Source organism: Alexandromys fortis, unplaced genomic scaffold, assembly GCF_014885135.2.
Source record: "Alexandromys fortis isolate MF-2015 unplaced genomic scaffold, M_Fortis_MF-2015_v1.1 scaffold_161, whole genome shotgun sequence".
Classification (NCBI taxonomy): domain Eukaryota; kingdom Metazoa; phylum Chordata; class Mammalia; order Rodentia; family Cricetidae; genus Alexandromys; species Alexandromys fortis.
This window is the reverse complement of record NW_026068073.1, coordinates 1319528-1337537: the sequence shown is the minus strand read 5'-3', so window position 1 is coordinate 1337537 and position 18010 is coordinate 1319528. Positions and strand designations below refer to the sequence as shown.

Here is an 18010-nt window from a genome sequence, read left to right as displayed (position 1 = left end):
GCTCTGGTGTTCTGGTTTGGAGGAGAGGTACACAGGGACAGTGGTGAGTGCCTTGACAGAGGCAAGCCTTGTGGAGGCTGGAACTGCAACAGGGGATAACGGCTTCCTAGTTAGGATCAGAGATGAGGCAATAGACGAAGCAGGCAGAAAGGCTTGGTGGGGACCAGGCAGGCAGCTGGGAGGGTGGGAAGCAGGAGAATGGGGACCCAGTTCAAGCCATTCAAGGGTTCGAATATGAAGAGAAAAGGGTCAGGAGTAGCAGGGCCATCTTCCAGGAGGGGCTGCCTGAGGTTTTTGTCCTTCCTGATAGAGGTCTACTTGTGGTCCAGCTTAGACGTATGGGGTGATGCCTTCCCTAAGTGGCTAAACAGGCATCAGCATCGGAGTGCGTCTGTAATTACCCTCAAAGGGATCTGGGCCAGCCTGGCCCTGCCCTGGAGGACCCTGGGCACCTTCATGGAGAAAATGCGAAAGCCTGGGCCCTGCCCAAAGCCATTCAGTGCTTCCAGATTCTGGATTGCCATAAAAATCTCATTGTTGAGCCGGGCGATGGTGGCGCATGCCTTTAATCCCAGCACTCGGGAGGCAGAGGCAGGCGGATCTCTGTGAGTTCGAGACCAGCCTGGTCTACAGAGCTAGTCCCAGGACAGGCTCCAAAGCCACAGAGAAACCCTGTCTCGGAAAAAAAAAAAAAAAAAAAAAAAAAAACTCATTGTTTTGACTCTTCCATGGCCAAAATATGGCCATGTGCCATGTGGCTGTGAGGCACTAGAAACAGAGCTATCTGTGTGTACCCATGGACTACTCCGTGGACTCAGTTCTCTCCTCTCCATCACCTTTATGAGAACCCAGGACAGAACTCTGGTCTCCATGTTTGCACAGCAAGAGCCTCTACTGCTGAGCCTCCTCACCAGCCCCACTTTATTCTGTCTGTGGGAGACAGGAACTCGTGAAGCCCAGGCTTTCAGTGGACTTGATTTTAGCTGTGGCTGACCTGGGACATCTGATGACCCCTGCCTTTACTTCTCAGTTCCCAATAGTCCCTCTTGATCCCCAGTATGGAGGGGAGAAAGAAGGACTGGCTTGTTTGTTTACCCAGACACTTCCAGCTTCAGCAAATGCCTGCTAAGGCCTCCCAAGGGCCAGGACCTGCAGAAGGCAGAGCTGAGGATGAGCAGGGTGAAGCCCAGGCCTGGATCCCAGGACCGAGGCAAAGGTCACTACCACAAAGACTCTGATGTGGAGCAGGGCAGAGGGAGTCAGCACTCCAGCTCCAAGGCCTTCTTCAGGAACCTGCTCCAAAAGAACAGGGATTTGATAGGAGACAGCCCCAGCCCTGCAGCAGTTCCCCTCTGATAAGGCTTCCCTGCTCTGGAGGGCAGGACCATCTGTTTTCCCTGGAATCTGCACTTCCTGTTCACAGCATTTGCTGAGCTCCAAGGTGTCCTGGACAGAGGGCTCCCTCCCTCCCAAACCTGAACCCAACCTTTAATATTATTATTATTTGCTTTTTCAAGATGGGGTTTCTCTGTAGGTTTTGGAGCCTGTCTCTGTAGAACAGGCTGGCCTCGAACTCATAGATCTGATCTGCCTATCTCTGCCTCCCAAGTGCTGGAATTAAAGGCCTGAGCCACCACCACTGAGCTCCATCCTTATTTTAAGCTAAGATACATGTGCACCTGTTATAAGCCCAGTGGGGGAGAGGGTTCTGGGGGTTGTGCAGTGAGATGTAGAGAGGTATGAATCAAGCCATGGTGGTGCAACCCTGAGGTCAGGGGTTGGTTGTGGGTAGAGGTCAGCCTGCTCTCCAGGACAACCAAGGCTATACAGAGAAGCCCGGTTTTAAAAAACACCAAAAAATAAAAATAAATAAGAAACAAAAAGCTTCACATCGTGAACTCACCCTATTAATTTCTTTGCTCATAGAATTGTGCAACCCTCGCCAGTGTCTAATCCCAAAATAATCTTTCACACAAAAAAAGACAGTATGCTTGAGCAATTGCTCTCCATCCATCCTGACCCCACAGCCCCAATCTTCTCAGCTTCCTCTGTGGTCCAGCCTCTTCCAACATTCCATCTACACAGAACCCTAGGTCTGGCTGTTCTACTTGGTAAAGTATCATCAATGTCCATCCTTTTGAATTTATTATGTGTATGATGTGTGCGTGGGCACATTGTGGAGGTCGGAGGACAATTTGTGCCAGTCAGTTCTCTCCCCCTACAAAGCGGTTTCCCAGGTCCTCAGACATGGCGATAGGCACCTTTACCCACTGAGCCAGCTTGCCCACCCTGTTATGGTTTTGTTTCTTTGCTTTTGTTTGTTTTATTTTTTGAGACAGGGTTTCTCTGTAGCTTTGGAGCCTATCCTGGAACTCACTCTGTAAACCAGGCTGGCCTCGAACTCACAGAGATCCACCTGTCTCTGTTTCCCAAGTGATGGGATTAGAAGTGTGTGCCACCACCGCCCAGCTGTTTTTTTTTTTTAATATTTATTTATTTATTTATTATGCATACAATATTCTGTCTGTATGTCTGCAGGCCAGAAGATGGCACCAGACATCATTACAGATGGTTGTGAGCCACCATGTGGTTGCTGAGAACTGAACTCAGGACCTTTGGAAGAGCAGGCAATGCTCTTAACCACTGAGCCATCTCTCCAGCCCCCCCAGCTGTTTGTTTTAAGGCAAGTTCTTGCTGTGTAGTTTAGGCTGTGTCCTGCCTCAGTGATGACAAGTGTGAGCCATCATGGCTCTGGAGATGGAACTCGGGAGTCACATATGCTAGGAAAGTACTCTCTACCTCTCAACTATGCATCTAAACCTTCTATTTACTTGTTTCTTTGATTGATGGTTTACTGATGGGGTTTCTCTGTGTAGCCCTGGCTGTCCTGGAACTCATTATCTGGAGTTGTCTCAAACTCACAGAGATCCGCCTGCCTCTGCCTCCTGAGTTCTGGGACTAAAGGCTTGTGTCACCACTCCTGGTTGTACATGTATGAGTGTTTTGCCTGCATGTATGTCTGTGTACCATATGCGTGTAGAGCCTACAGAGGCCAGAAGGAGTCAGAGGCCCTGGAATGAGAGTTACAGATGTTTGTGAGCTGTCATGTGGTGCTAGTAATCAAAGCCAGGCTCTCTGGAAGAGCAGCCATTGCTCTTACCTGCTAAGCAATCTCTCTAGACGCCCCCCACACACACTGCAGACAAGGTTTCTCTGTGTAGTCCTTGAACTTGCTCTGTAGACCACACTGGCTTTGAACTCAGAGATCCACTTGTCTCTGCCTCCAGTGCTGGAACTACAGTTGTGAGCCACCACCTGCCTCAGACCCTACCTTTTATTTTAAGACAGGATGTCTTTACGTTGCTCAAACTGGTTTTGGACTCACTCTATAACACAAGGTGACTTTTTACATTATGATTACATTCATTTGTATGTGCATATGTATAGGTATGCATGTGTGTCAGAGGACAACTTGTAGTTCTCCCCTTCCACCATGTGACTCCAAGAATTGAACCCATGTCAGGCTTGGCAGCAAGTGCCTCTACCTCCTGAGACATATAGTCAGGCCAAGGCTGACCGTGAATTTGAAATCCTCCTGCCTCAGCCTCTGGAATAGCTGGTATGACAGATGTGAGCTCCAGCCCGGCTGTTTGCATTTCTTGTCTGACGTGGCTCAGGCCACACAGACACATTCATCCGTGAGGACAGCTGTGATCTGCTCGAAGGCCCTTCTCTCTTTGGGGTCACAGCTGCACTGGCGCACACACTCATTTGTCTTATTTGTCACTGCACCCCAGAGCTGTCTGTCACAGGGCTTGAAACACACCAGCCACTTAGCACATGGCTGACCTAAACCTGACCAATCCTTTTGTTGGTGGTCTTATGTGTGTGCCTGGACATATGGATGCAGATGTCCTTGCAGATAGACCAGAAGGTGCGAAATTCCCTGGAATTGGATATAGGCAGTTGTAACCCACCTCATGTAGGTACTAGGAACCAAACCCACCAGTTCTCTACAAGTGTTAACTGCTGAACCATCTGTCCAGCCCCCTGGGGTTGCGTTGTGTTGTTTTTCTTTTTGTTTTTTGAGCCACATCTTGCTGTGATCCTTGTCCTCACCATCCTGGTGTTGCAACCTGGCAGATGCTAGGTTGGCAGGTGTACCACGCCAGTGCTTTGCTCTGCCCACATCTCAGCAGTCCCTTTCTCACTCCTTTGGCCACTTCTTGAGCCCGGAGGCCTGTGACACCTTTGATTTGGTTCCTGGCTGCGACCCTAACTTCTCAAGTCTACTCTCACAGCAGCCAGAACAGTAATTCAATAGTTTTGATTGTCTTCGTGAGACATGGTCATGCCTGAACCAGCCTCCTCCTGAACTCAGCACCCTCATGCCAGAACATTCCCACCATGCACACTATGCCTGTTCTAAAGGAATTAAGTGAGCCACTGCCCTTCTCTGCTCAAAAGCATCATCCAGCTCTCAGGCCAGCCACAGAAGTGCCACAGTGCTCAGCGTCCCTCAGTCTCCCTGTCTCCTCAGTCCTTGCTCATGTCCTGTGCACCTGGTCTAAGCATGCTGCAACCTCAAGACCTTTGACCACATTATCTCCCTGTATGGACCCTATTTCTCTAGAACACAGCACTTACTCCTTGCTCCTCATTCTGTTTTAGTCCAATCAAACGCCAGCCACCATTTGCACCTTTTCCGTCCCAACACTCCTTCTCCACAGCACCAGCCATGGGCAGACGACACTGTGTCCCTTCTGTGTATTTTCTATCCCTTCTGAATGTGGATTTTTGGGTTGTTTTGTCTTGTGGTGCTAGGGATGGAACCCAGAAGCTTGTTCCCACTAGGCCGGTGCTGGACTATCAAGCTATGCCCTCAGCTCTTCACTGGGAGCTGCTGGGCAGGTGCTCTACTGCTGAGCCACAGTCCAAGACTGGAGTTCTACATAGCTGTAACCCCAGCACTTCAAATAGGGACATATACACAGGAGCATTCAAAGGCATTTGTCAAATAAAGGAACAAACAAATCTCTGCAGGCCACATTCCTAACAAGGAATGGAGCTCAGACACACAAACTAAGTCCCAAAGGGTGCAGAGGGCTATGCTCCCTAAGTTATCAGAGATAAAGCACACCCATTTACATATAATTTATTGTTACTTCATATTATGTTCTGCCTGCATGTACGTCTGTGTGAGGCTGTCAGAGGCTCTGGAGTCAGGCATGATCTGCCATGTGGGTGCTGTCATGTGCAGACTGGTCCTCTGCAAGAGCAGTGCTCTTAACTGCTGAGCCTTCTCTCCAGCCCCAAGTACACCCATTTTTGGCAGGTACCCATGCCAAAATTTATAATCCTTCCTGACTCTACCTCTTTTCCCTGGGTCCGAAGCATCTCTCATCTAAGGGAATCCACAGCTTCCCACTTGCTGGCAGCTCCTGTGCTCACGATCCTCCCCTGAGCAGGGTGAAGGAGCAGTTCTTTAGATGCTGCTAATGCTGACAGCAACTCCCAGGGCCTCGCCTAGGACCTCATCGTGTGGGCCTCGCGCTCCAGCAGCCCAGACACCCCTTATGAAGAAGCCATTAGCAGCCTCTCCTGACAGATGAAGAAACTGACAGGTGAAGTCCCTTATTCAAGGTCACATAGTGATGGGGGTGAGCTTCAAACACAAAGCCAGGTCTGGCCTACCACATCTATGGATGGGATGTCTGAAGGCTCCTGGCAGCTCCAGACACCAACATCTGCTCCCAGCAGCCAGCTCAGCCCATCATTACAACACTTCCTAGAAGGGATCATGGCCCTCATATTGCTGTGATAAACCAAAGCAAGCTCGAATTCAGGCTTGCCCTGTTCCCTGACCCCTTTCCTTCGCAGGGCACTTACTTCCCCGACCCCCAGAGCTTCCAGATGCCTTGCCCTCCTCCTAGGGGTCTGCCTCTATCATGAACACCATTCCTTCCCAGGCCCTGCTGATGTCTTGGGTTTCCCCAAGTCTACAACTATACTCCCTCTTTCCCGTATGTAGGCTCTCAAATGCCTTCCATGTCTCCTAAGCAATCTTCCCATTAGAGTTTTTTTTTTTTTTTTTTTTTTCGAGACAGGGTTTCTCCATAGCTTTTGGTTCCTGTCCTGGAACTAGCTCTTGTAGACCAGGCTGGCCTCGAACTCACAGAGATCCACCTGCCTCTGCCTCCCGAGTGCTGGGATTAAAGGCGTGCGCCACCATCGCCCGGCTCCATTAGAGTTTTTTCATACCTCACCCTCTGCTGTCCCCCATTTTCACCTCTGGTCCTCTGCCCCCTCCCCCACCATCTCTGTGCTGTCCCTCTGTGTTTCCCACCTTATCATCTATAGGCCCTATGGTGCCACCCCCCACTTATATCTGGTTCCTCTGCAGTCCCCCCACTTCCATCACTGGTCCTTCTGTCCCCTCACCTTCTTCTCTGTCCCGTTGCCACCCCCCCGCAGTTCTATTTCTGACTCCTCTGGTATCTCCCACTGTATCATCTCTGGTCCCGAGGCTGTTCCCCAACTTCTAGCCCCTGGCCGTGGGTGGTCGCCGGCCTCCCCCTTCTTCAGCGTCCCTGATTTTCTCCACATAGGCTCGGGATAGCACTGAATGACCTACCTAGCCCGCTGCTCTTTCCCCTCCACCTCCGCCCGCCACGTCCGCCCGCGCCGCCCCGGTTCTTCCCGCTAGGACACCCCCGCGCTTCCCCGCTCCCTCCGCCCGGTACCCGCGTGACCCCCAGGCCCCGGTCGTGAGCTCACAGTTCCGGATGTCGGAGATGAACACGGCGAGCCCGCGCATGCCATCGCCCTTGGATACAGCCGGCATGATGGCGGAGAACTCGGCTCCAGGCCTGGCCGAACGGGCAAGGGGCTGACGGGCGGCACCGGGCGGAAAGGACCCCAGGCGGCGCCGAGGAGCCGGCCGGGGGAGGGCGGGCTGGCGGCGGGCTGGCTGCAGGCCGACGCCCCGCCTCGGATCCGCCCCTGCGGGCTGTCATCCGGGAACTGCCGCCGCTTGCTGGCTGAGCGCCCTGCCGCTCACAATAGAACGCCCTCCCTCCTCCCGTTCTTATTGGAGAACTAGTAAAGACACATGGTGCTGATTGGTGCAGGACCGGGCTATTTCCGTTCGGAGCAGGGCGGCAGGGGGCGTTGCCCTAGATACTCTGGACCCGCCCCCTGCACGGCAGAGCCTAACGCTAATTGGATGGACAGTCTTCTCCCCGACAGCAGGGCGGGGCGTAAGAAGAGGCTGGGGAACGCGCCGGAGGAGGCGGAACCTCGAGAAAAGAAGACCAATGGGTGAGGAGATTGAGCTCGGCAAGGCTATGCGGATTCGCCGGACGATTTATACTTCCGCCCTCGAAGGGGCGGCTGTGAGGGGATGGGCAGAGGGCGACGGCTTATAGAGAAGGAAGGAGAAAGAGGAGCTGTCAGGCAGTCGAGCTGCGATAGGTGGAGCGCTGCCTGCAATTCCCTGCTGCAGATATGGGCTGGGCGAGGCGATGGACCACGAGGTGTCCACTGCGCAGGCGCCCCCTTCTTCCCGGCCCCTCTCCGCCTCTGCATCCCGGACTGCTTCAGTGGCTGTCTGGGCGCCTAGCTATTCCCTCTTCCTTCCCTAAAAACACCCCCTGGAGCCCAGCGGTCACCACCTTTAATTCCAGCACTCGGGAGGCAGAGGCGGGTGGATCTCCGTGAGTTCGTTCAAGGCCAGCCAGAGCTACACAGAGAAACCCTATCTCGAAAAACCAGAATAAATAAATAAATAAATCACCTGGAAAATTACTTGTCTGGAAACCTATCATCCATGAGAGAAGGGACTGCCTCTAAAGGTTAGTCCCATTAAACACTGAGGTCCAGAGAGGTTGAAGGGCTTGCCCAAGACTACACAGCTCAGAGGAAGAAAATTGTGGAATTACTATTTTAGTTTTTAAAAATTTTTAAAAATAGTTTGATTTTTTTTTGTTTGTTTGTTTTGTTTTTCGAGACAGGGTTTCTCTGTGGCTTTGGAGCCTGTCCTGGAACTAGCTCTGTAGACCTGATCTTTTTTTTTTTCCCCTCCCTGAACCACAGTGCCTAAGACAGTCTGCATTAAGTGGTCATAAAGTAAAAATTGCTTCCTCCATCAGTTCTGGAAGTCACCCAGGCAAAAACCAGTTACCACCACAGCTGAGGACTGATTGCAAGAAAGAAAAGCCGCCCGATCGCCGATGCCCGGGCTATTGAGAATTTTGTGGCAAAGGGAATTCGAAGGGTCCATTTCTGTTATCGCCACGAACTAAACGCCACCCCAGACAGGCTTTTCTAATTTCCAACAAGCCCAGAATGGGTCTAGGAGATAAGTCCTGTGACCTCGGAAGGAGCAACGCCCAGTCCTGGGCAACAGGCAATTCTCTGAGTTCAAGGCTAGCTTGAACAGCGTGGAGAGTTCCTGGACTGTCAAGGTTACAAAGAGAGTCCCTGTCTCAAAAACAGAGAGAGAGAGAGAGAGAGAGAGAGAGAGAGAGAGAGAGAGAGAGAGAGAGAGAGNGAGAGAGAGAGAGGAAGAAGAAGAAAAGAAGAAGTAGAAGAAGAAGAAGAAGAAGAAGAAGAAGAAGAAGAAGAAGAAGAAGAAGAAGAAGAAGAAGAAGAAGAAGAGAAAGAGAAAGAAAGAAAAGAAAAGGAAAGAAAAGAAAAAGAAAGAACAAGAATGTAGCCTTGAATCTCCCAGAGAGCGACTGGGGGTGTGGCTCAGGGGTAGAGCTTCTGCCTGGAAATCCCAAGTGGTTGGGGTGTGGTTGGAGATAAAGCCCCTGCCTTGCAGTGAAGGTGGTGGCACACGCCTTTTATCCCAGCACTCGGGAGGAGAGGCAGGCGGATCTCTGAGTTCGAGGCCAGCCTGGTCTACAGAGCTAGTTCCAGGACAGGCTCCAAAGCTACAGAGAAACCTTGTCTCAAAAAACAAAACCTAAACCAAACCAAAACAACAACAACAACAAAAAAAAAAACTAAAAAACAAACAAACAAAAGTCCCTGCCTAGAATCCCCCAGTGGGGGGCTGGGGGTATGTTTCAGTGGTAGAGCACTTGCCTAATACACCAAATGCTGGGTTCAATCCCCAGTATTGCCAAAAAAGAACAATTCAGAATGTCTGTTTTCTGGAGAGCTTCTAAATACTAAAGGCACGTAAGGACACAGATGAGCAGTGGAAACTGAACTAATCCTCCATGGAGTGTGTGAAGAAGGAACATAAAGTGTCCCAAGAATATCTGAAACCTGTCCCTAGTTAGCTAGTAGAATATCGCTTCTGATTCTCTGCTCAGGCAGCTTGGTAGAGGCAAGTGGAGTGACTGAGTTCTGGGTATAAAGAAAGGCCTTCCTGATTCCAGGGTCCCTCCAGGGTAGGCGGGAGCACACAGCCGCAGAGACAGAGCCAATATGTACACCAGGTGGGCGTGGAATCGCAGAGATCCACCCACCTCTGCCTCCCGAGTGCCACCACTCCCAGCTCACAGGCTCGCCTTCGAGGCCCAGCGGACGTCAGGGTAAGAAGCCGACCAAACCCAGCAGCGCCATCTATCGGAAGCACAGCTTAGAGTCAGCATTGAAAAACAAGGCCCATTCTTCAATAGAAGAAATGAATGATGCCCGATCTCTGGAATGTTGAAGTGATGTCGTCAAAAAACCCTGTGTGGTTAGGAGCCATCCCCCACCAATATCCTGGGCTTTCTCTCTCAGTAAACAGAACACGTCCCTATGAAATAGGTCCCATGTGCTTTGCATTCTCCACCAGCAGAATCTATTCTTACAATTACCCTTATCAGCTCAGGCCCTAGCCAGGAGAACCCTTTCTTGGGGGAGGAGTCGAGACAGGGTTTCCTCTGTACAGCCCCGGCTGTCCTAGAAATCACTCTGTAGACCAGGCTGGCCTTGAACTCAGAGGTCCTCCTCCTCTGCCTCCTTAGTGCTGGGATTAAAAGGGTGCACCACCACCCCCCGCTTAAAGTTCATTCTTTTTTTTCTTTCTCCCTTTTTTTTTTTTTGGTTTTATTTTGTTTTTGTTTTTCAAGGCAGGGTTTCTCTGTGTGTAGCCCTGGCTATACTGGAACTCGATTTGTAGACCAGGCTGCCCTCAAACTCAGAGATCCATTGCCTCTGCCTCCAGAGTGCTGGGATTAAAGATGTGTGCCACCCTATCCAGGCAGAATTCAGTCTTATTGTAAAGATCACAGGTTTTTGCTACTTTGCAAGAGAATTTCGGTGTAGCTAAATCATGAAATCAGTCCCTGCATGGCCTGGGTCAGCACCTGAAAATATGGTACTGTCTTGAGTTTTTGTAAATGCAAATTTCTGTCCCACCCAATCCCATAGTCATTCAGTCCCTCCCACCCCAAAGAACCTACAGAGGCTTATATTAATTAAAAACTGTTCGGTCTACTAGCTCAGGCTTATTATTAACTAGATCTTACAACTTAAACCCATAATTCTTGTCTATGTTAGCCACGTGGTTGGTACCTTTTACCAGTAAGCCATTCTCATCTTGGTTCCTCTGCATCTGGTTGGTGACTGCGTGCCTGCTTTTTCTCTTCCCAGAATTCTCCTAGTCTGGTTGCCCCACCTATACTTTCTGCCTGGCTACTGGCCAATCAACGTTTTATTAAACCAATACGAGTGACAACTCTTTACAGTGTACAAAAGCATTTCCCACAGCAAATTTTATTCTTCACCCCTCACAGATCATCTCTCTCCTGGCCATGAAGGCTGGGGTGGATGGTCCCCGAAGTCATTCTCAGAAATGGCCTATGTACCTGTTGCAAGGATTCATTGTCACCCATGAGTGACAGTAGGGATGTCCACTGGAAGTAGAATGGGAGGGACTCATTCAGGACTTCTTTCTGTTTTTTTTTTCTTTTCTTTTCTTTTTTTTTTTTTTTTTTTTTTTTTTTTTTTTTTTTTTTTTTTTTTGTTTTTTTGAGACAGGGTTTCTCTGTGGCTTTGGAGCCTGTCCTGGAACTAGCTCTGTAGACCAGGGTGGTCTCGAACTCACAGAGATCCGCCTGCCTCTGCCTCCCAAGTCCTGGGATTAAAGGCATGTGCCACCACCGCCCGGCTATGTGTCAGTGTTTTGACTACATGTATGTCTGTGTGTGAGTGTTGGATCCCCTGGAACTGGAGTTACAGTGGCGACATGTAGGTGCTGGGAATTGAACCCAGGTGGTCTGGAAGAGCACCCAGTGCTCTCAACTGCTAAGCCATCTTTTCAGCCCCATAAATAAAAAATTGAAAACCCAGAAAAGACTAGGCATGATGGCACACACCTTTAAACTCAGCACTTTGGAGGCAAAGACAGGCATATCTTTGTAAATTTGAAGCCAGCCAGGATTACATAATGGGAACCTGTCCTTAAAAAATCAAGCAAATGGGCTGGAGAGATGGCTCAGTGGTTAAGAGCACTGACTGCACATCCAGGGGGCAAAGCTGTCTATAATTCCAGTCCTAGGGGCTGACACCCTTGCACAGACATGCATGCAGGCAAAGCACCAATGCACATAAACAAAACAAAACAAGGGGCTTGGAGAACGAGCAGTGAAAAGCACTGGCTGTTCTTCCAGACGACTGGGGCTCAGTTCCCAGCACCAACATGGCAGCTCGCAGCTGTCTGTGTAACTCCAGTTCCAGGGGATCTGATCCTCACACAGAAACACATGCACATGAGACACCAGTGCACACAAAATTTTTTAAAAAAATCAAGCATACAGACGTCATTAGGAGCACTGGCTACTTTTCCAGATGACCCGGGTTCGAGTCCCAGAACCCACGTAACAGCTAATAACTGTCTGCAACTCCAGTCCCAGTGTATCTGACACCGTCTGGCCTCCCTAGGCACTAGGCACACATGCTATGCACAGACATACATTCAGGAAAAACACCCATCACATAAGTGAGTTAATTAAAAAACTAGATGTAGGGGCTGGAGAGATGGCTCAGTGGTTAAAAGCACTGACTGCTCTTCCAGAGGACTTGAGTTCAATTCCCAGAACCCACATGGTGGCTCACAACCATCTATAACAAGATCTGATGCCTTCTTCTGGCCTGCAAGCATATGTGCAGACAGAATACTGTGTGCAAAATTAAATAAATCTTTAAAAAACAAAACAAAAAACTAGACCATTCTCACAAGGACCCTCCTCACACTTTATTTCACTCTGAGTACTCAAATAGTATCATCCCTAAATCTTCGTACTGGTTGGCTTCAAACTATGTAGCTGAGGATGATCCTAAACTCATGATCTTGCTTCCTCCAGCTCTCCAGTGCTGAGGTGGAACCCAGTGCTTCATGAGAGTGCCTGAGCAGGTATTCTAACCCTGTAGACCAGGTCAGCCTTGAACTTAGAGAGATACATCTGCCTCTGCTTCTGGAGTGCTGGGATTAAAGGCATACGCCGCCACTGCCTGGCTTGGGTTCTTTTTTGACAGGTAAAATTCACACACAGTATGAAGCCTAAATCCCCTAAAACACAGGCTGAGGAGTTGTGACATTTGCCATGACTTCTCTTGACTCTCCTGTGACACTTCCAGGGCTGGCATCTTTTTCTTGGGGTTTTCTCTTCCCAACTCTGCCTCCCAGACCTCCACAGAACACCAAGTCTACCAGGGAAGGCCTTGGAAATGATCCCGTTATGTCTCTCAGATTTCACGCAAGGCATGAAGCAGGATAGGACCTGATTCTGGGTCCCAGAGCTGGTTGCAGGGTTTCCAGCCCACTGGGTGCTCTGGACCCGAATGAAGGAACTTTAGAACCAGAACCCGACCTGGAAGAGTCCACTGAGGTTTGCAGGGTCACCCTGAGTCAACACCTGTTCTCCCTCATGCCCCTCCCTGTGACACAGTGGTTAGGCCCTTTGTGACCCAGGCCAGGAGCTAGGGGACCCTGAGCGCTGGGGGTGGGGGGCGGGCACAGTAGATGGTGAGTCTCCCCCTGGGAGCAGGCCCCCCCGCGCCATGGCAAGTGTGGTGGTGAAGACTATCTGGCAATCCAAAGAAATCCATGAGGCGGGGGACCCACCTGCGGGGGTCGAGAGCTGCGCCCAGCTGGTCCCCGAGGCTCCAGGGGGAGTGACCAGCCCTACCAAGGGGATCACGAAGAAAAAGAAGGCCGTGTCCTTCCATGGGTGGGTTTCCTGCACCCTGTTGGTGATAGGCCTACTGCCTACAGCAAAGCATGGGTGCTGGAGGGAAAGGCGGGGCAAGGAGGAGGGACAGGAAGGCAGTGGGTTCAAGGGAGCATCAGGAGGAGAGGGCAGAGTGATGGAAGAACACAGGCAGTGGGGACTGAGCAGGAAGTGAAAGCGGGAAGCAGGGCGACAGTAGCTGAAAGAAGCAGGGGGTCCGGTGGCCTCAGTGGACACAAGCCCTGCTCCTCCCTCCGGCACCCAATCCCCACCATCTCCTGGGTCACCTGCAGGGTGGAGCCCCGGATGTCCCACTGGTGCCTGAACCTCAAGCGGTCCTCAGCCTGCACCAACGTGTCCTTGCTCAACCTGACTGCTATGGAGCCCGACTCGTCAGGCACAGACTCTACCACAGAGGACAGTGGTCCACTGGCTCTGCCAGGGCCACCTGCTTCCCCTACAACACCCTGGGCTCCCGAGGACCCTGACATCACAGAACTTCTGGTGAGCAGCTCACGTGGGGAGGGCCGGGGTCTACTCAATGGAGGCAGGGAGCTGATCTGGTTTTGAGCGAGACGCTGAGGCCAGAAGACAGGCCTCAATGACAGCATCAGGAAGAGACTTCTGGGGGAGGGGGGGCTCAAGGCTAGAGCAAGACACCGGTCTCATCCTAAGCAACACAGAGAATACATTGAGCCACACCCCAGCCCCTCACTGGGGGACTCTAGGCAGGGGCTCTACCACTGAGCCACACCCCAGCCCTCCACTGGGGGATTCTAGGCAGGACTCTACCACTGGGCCACACCCCAGCCCTCCACTGGGGGATTCTAGGCAGGACTCTACCACTGGGCCACACCCCAGCCCTCCACTGGGGGATTCTAGGCAGGACTCTACCACTGGGCCACACCCCAGGCCCTCACTGGGGGATTCTAGGCAGAGGCTCTACCACTGGGCCACACCCCAGCCCTCCACTGGGGGATTCTAGGCAGGGGCTCTACCTCTGACCACACCTGAGCTCTTTTACTTTTGAGACAGGTCTTAGTCTTTCGTCCAAGATGGCCAACCTGCAGTCCTTCCAAGTAGCTGGGATGACAGGCTTGAGCCCATGCTCCCAGCTTCCGGGAAATATTTCCCTTGAAAGCCAAAGATGAGATGTCAAGAGTATGGAACAGAGACACAAGGCCAAGCTGTCACTCTCAGCAGCTTGAGCCTTTACTTTTATTGTTGAATTTGTGTTTGAGACAGCGTCTCACTGTGTAGCCCCGTTTGGTCTGGAACTCTCTATGTAGACCAGGCTAGCCTCAAACTCACAGCGTCCTCCTGCCACTGCGCCGCTCGCTAGAATTAAAGGCACGCAACACCATCCCCAGACTGAGGCATTAGCGTCACCTCACAGCGACCTGCACTGAGACCCAACCGGGGTTGGTGGCTTCCATGAAGAAAAGAATTTGGGCTTATAAACCAGAGCGAGAGTTTTCATGAAAGATGTTTTAATATAGACTTGAAACCGGTCGCTGAGGAGAGGCGCTCAGTGGGAAACAGGACCCACGCAAGGGTGACGACTTACCAAGGGAGAGGCCGGGATGTGTGTGTGTGAGCATCAGCCTTATGCACCACTGGGTGGCTCTCCTTACAGCTCCAAAGGTTTGTGTAGAAAGTGGAGGTCAGAGAATAACTTGAAGGAGTGAGTTCTCTCCTGACACCAAGTGGAACCCAAAGACAGAACTCAGATTCTTGGCGGTACTGCCTTTCCCTACCAAGCCAGCTCACTGCCCTTCACTCATTTGGATAGCCGAGCTTATAGACTGGTTCTGGTGGGGACTTTGATGAGATTATAACCTACAAAGAAAAGGGGGGAAAAAAGAAAGAAAGAAACAAACAAAAACCCAGAAAGCCACTAAGGTTGTACATGGGTTTCTGGTGAGAAAAACTACAGGCTTTTGACTAGGAAAAGAGATAGGCCTAGGCAGTTAACTGTTTGGTTGGTTTTTGGCTTTTTGAGACAGGGTTTCCTCTGTGTATCCCTGACTGTCCTGGGATTCACTCTGTAGACCAGGCTGGCCTTGAACTCATGGAGATCTGCCTGTCTCTGCCTCCTGACTGCTGGGATTAAAGTTGAGGGTCACTGCCACCCAGCCTGTGCTAGAATTTTTTTAAAAAGGGATTTATTTTTATTTTATGAGTGTCCTTCCCACCTGTATGTAAGAGCACTGTATACGTGTTTGGTGCCAAAGGAAGTCAGAGGAGGGTGTCAGATCGTCAGATCCCCTGAAACTGGAGTTCCAGATGACTTTGAGTTGCTATGTGGATTCTGGGAACTGAACCTGGGTTTGTTGCAAAAGCAGTCAATGCTCTTAACTGATGAGCCTTTTTTCCAGCTTATTTTTTTTAATTAGTTTTTATGTGAGATGGGAAACATGTATGCTTCAGCACATATGAATGACACCTCCCTCGACTGAGAGGGTCTGGGGATCAGACTTCAGTCGTCTGACTTGGCAGCAAATGCCTTCACCCAAGAAGCCATTTTGTCGTGCTATGGAATATTTGTTTAACTATGGGAAGGTGTGTTGCTGTTTCACCTTGCCTGCCTAAGGTACCTGGTTAGTCTAATAAAAAGCTGAATGGCCAATAGCGAAGGAGGAGGTATAGGCAGGACTTCTGGGCAGGGAGAGTAAAAATTAGGAGAATTTAGGCTTGGCGGAAGAAAAAAAAGATGGCAATGATGGTGGAGAGATCAGAGGCTTAAAAGAAAGCCTGCACTAGCTCAGAACCAAGAGATGGATATTTACTTAGGGGGAAACTTACATATCAGGATTCTCTGCTTGAACGGTGGATGGAGATGGGATCCAAACAGTCCAAACGAGCAAACGGGAATTAGGGGAGAAAAGAAGGGCCAGACTCGCTTCAGCATTTAGGTAAATAGTCTATGAGGCCACACCCCAGAAGGCGGGTAGTTACTAGCTATAAACCTTCCTGCAGCACCTCCCTCTTTTGTTTAAATAAGAGAGTTCTAAACCTAATACAAAATTATATATAATAAGAACAAATCTCCTATTCTAACTAACTTAAGTCTTGTATAATAAATAACTTGGCCAAGTCATGAAAGGAAAGTTAACTACACTTATCTAGTCTTCGACCCCATCGAAGATCCCAGAAGGGAAATAATGTTGCCTGAGTGAGTAGGAAGAACAAACAACTTCCAAAACATGCAACAAATCACAGAGACAACTGGCTACCTGGACAATCACTCAAAGTCACATTTGCAACATTGAAGCAACCAACTTTGGCTAAGGCCTAGAATAACTGACAGACTATTTTCAAAGGCAAGAAAATTTTCAAAACACTCTTACCCTGTGTTGGCAAGATTTGACAGTCCTGCTTATCCATTTCTGTTTTTGTTTGTTTGTTTGTTTGTTTTTCGAGACAGGGTTTCTCTGTGGCTTTGGAGCCTGTCCTGGAACTAGCTCTGTAGACCAGGCTGGTCTCGAACTCACAGAGATCTGCCTGCCTCTNCTCTGTAGACCAGGCTGGTCTCGAACTCACAGAGATCTGCCTGCCTCTGCCTCCCAAGTGCTGGGATTAAAGGCGTGCGCCACCATCGCCCGGCTTTATCCATTTCTGGATACTATATATCTTGTCAGTGGATGAGGCATGGGTATTTCTTTGCCCAAAGGCCAGTTTTTCCAAGAAGAAAACAAGCTCCAAGTGGAGTGTCTTTAGTGCTCAACATTCTCTTGGGAATAGATTGGCGCTGCCAGGAGCAATCGTGTCTCACTTCAACAGAACTCTAAGTTATTTAAATGCCATTTTCTACAGCTCTTTGTAGTGGTTGAAGATTGCTTATCTATACAGAATATAATCTCTATGTATCTAAAGAACCTGATTAGTCTAATTACAAATGACAAACTTAGATGACTATTAATCTATATAATTCTCAATATCGATCTAACTTAAAGACTAAGACAATAAACAACTGTGCAATAAATGAGGACAATGACCTCCAAATGTAATCAATCAATGTATGAGTATCTTGAACAGAGGTAGAAATGTACACTGCAATATGGTAAATATATATCAATACATAAAAGATGTTTTAAACAGAGGTAGAAGCATGCATGCATACAATATTCAATATAATTTAACTTTATATCAATATACAATAATCTATATCAATGTAATTGTCTATAAATAATAACTCACAAACCAATCTGTTATCCTATCCAATTTTCCCTTTTTTATTGATATTTATTGAGCTCTACATTATTCTCTGCTTCCCTCCTTGCCTCTCCCCTTCCCCTTTCAACCCTCCCCCAAAGTCCCCATGCTCCCAATTTACTCAGGAGATCTTGTCTTTTTCTACTTCCCATGTAGATTAGATCTATGTAAGTCTCTCTTAGTGTCCTCATTGCTGTCTAAATTCCCTGGGATTATGGTTTATAAGCTGGCTTTCTTTGCTTTATGTTTAAAAACCACCTGTGAGTGAGTACATGTGATAATTGTCTTTCTGTGTCTGGGTTACCTCTCTCAAAATAATGTTTTCTAGTTACATCCATTTTCCTGCAAAATTCAAGATATTTTATTTTTTCTGCTGTATAGTACTCCATTGTGTAAATGTACCACATTTTCCTTATTCATTCTTCAGTCGAGGGCCATTTAGGTTGTTTCCAGGTCTGGCTATGACAAACAAAGCTGCTATGAACATAGTTGAGCACATGTCCTTTTTTTTTTTAAAGATTTATTTATTTATTATGTACAGTGTTCAGCCTCCATGTATGCATGTAGCAAAGCTCTTTGCCATGGTTCATTGTCTTCCCATAATTTATTTCACCAGCAGTGAA

General features: G+C 49.3%; 2 protein-coding genes across 5 annotated transcripts in view; one reads left to right on the top strand and one right to left on the bottom strand.

Moving 5' to 3' along the window:
* The window catches only part of Ap2a1 (adaptor related protein complex 2 subunit alpha 1), a 29560-nt gene extending 22574 nt beyond the window's left edge, over nucleotides 1-6986 (bottom strand). For 2 of the 3 annotated variants that reach the window (XM_050121340.1, XM_050121338.1), the window contains exon 1: nucleotides 6778-6985. In XM_050121340.1, coding sequence (XP_049977297.1) covers nucleotides 6778-6844 — 67 coding nt within the window. In that variant the 5' untranslated portion in view covers nucleotides 6845-6985. Of the gene's footprint in view, nucleotides 1-6777 lie in introns of all 3 variants that reach the window. The other variant, XM_050121339.1, reaches the window with a different exon arrangement.
* A 6016-nt stretch (nucleotides 6987-13002) lies between these two features.
* Tsks (testis specific serine kinase substrate) overlaps nucleotides 13003-18010 on the top strand; it is a 37310-nt gene continuing 32302 nt past the window's right edge. For both annotated transcript variants that reach the window (XM_050121410.1, XM_050121409.1), the window contains exons 1-2: nucleotides 13003-13172; nucleotides 13466-13676. In XM_050121410.1, coding sequence (XP_049977367.1) covers nucleotides 13003-13172; nucleotides 13466-13676 — 381 coding nt within the window. The remainder of the gene's footprint in view (nucleotides 13173-13465; nucleotides 13677-18010) is intronic.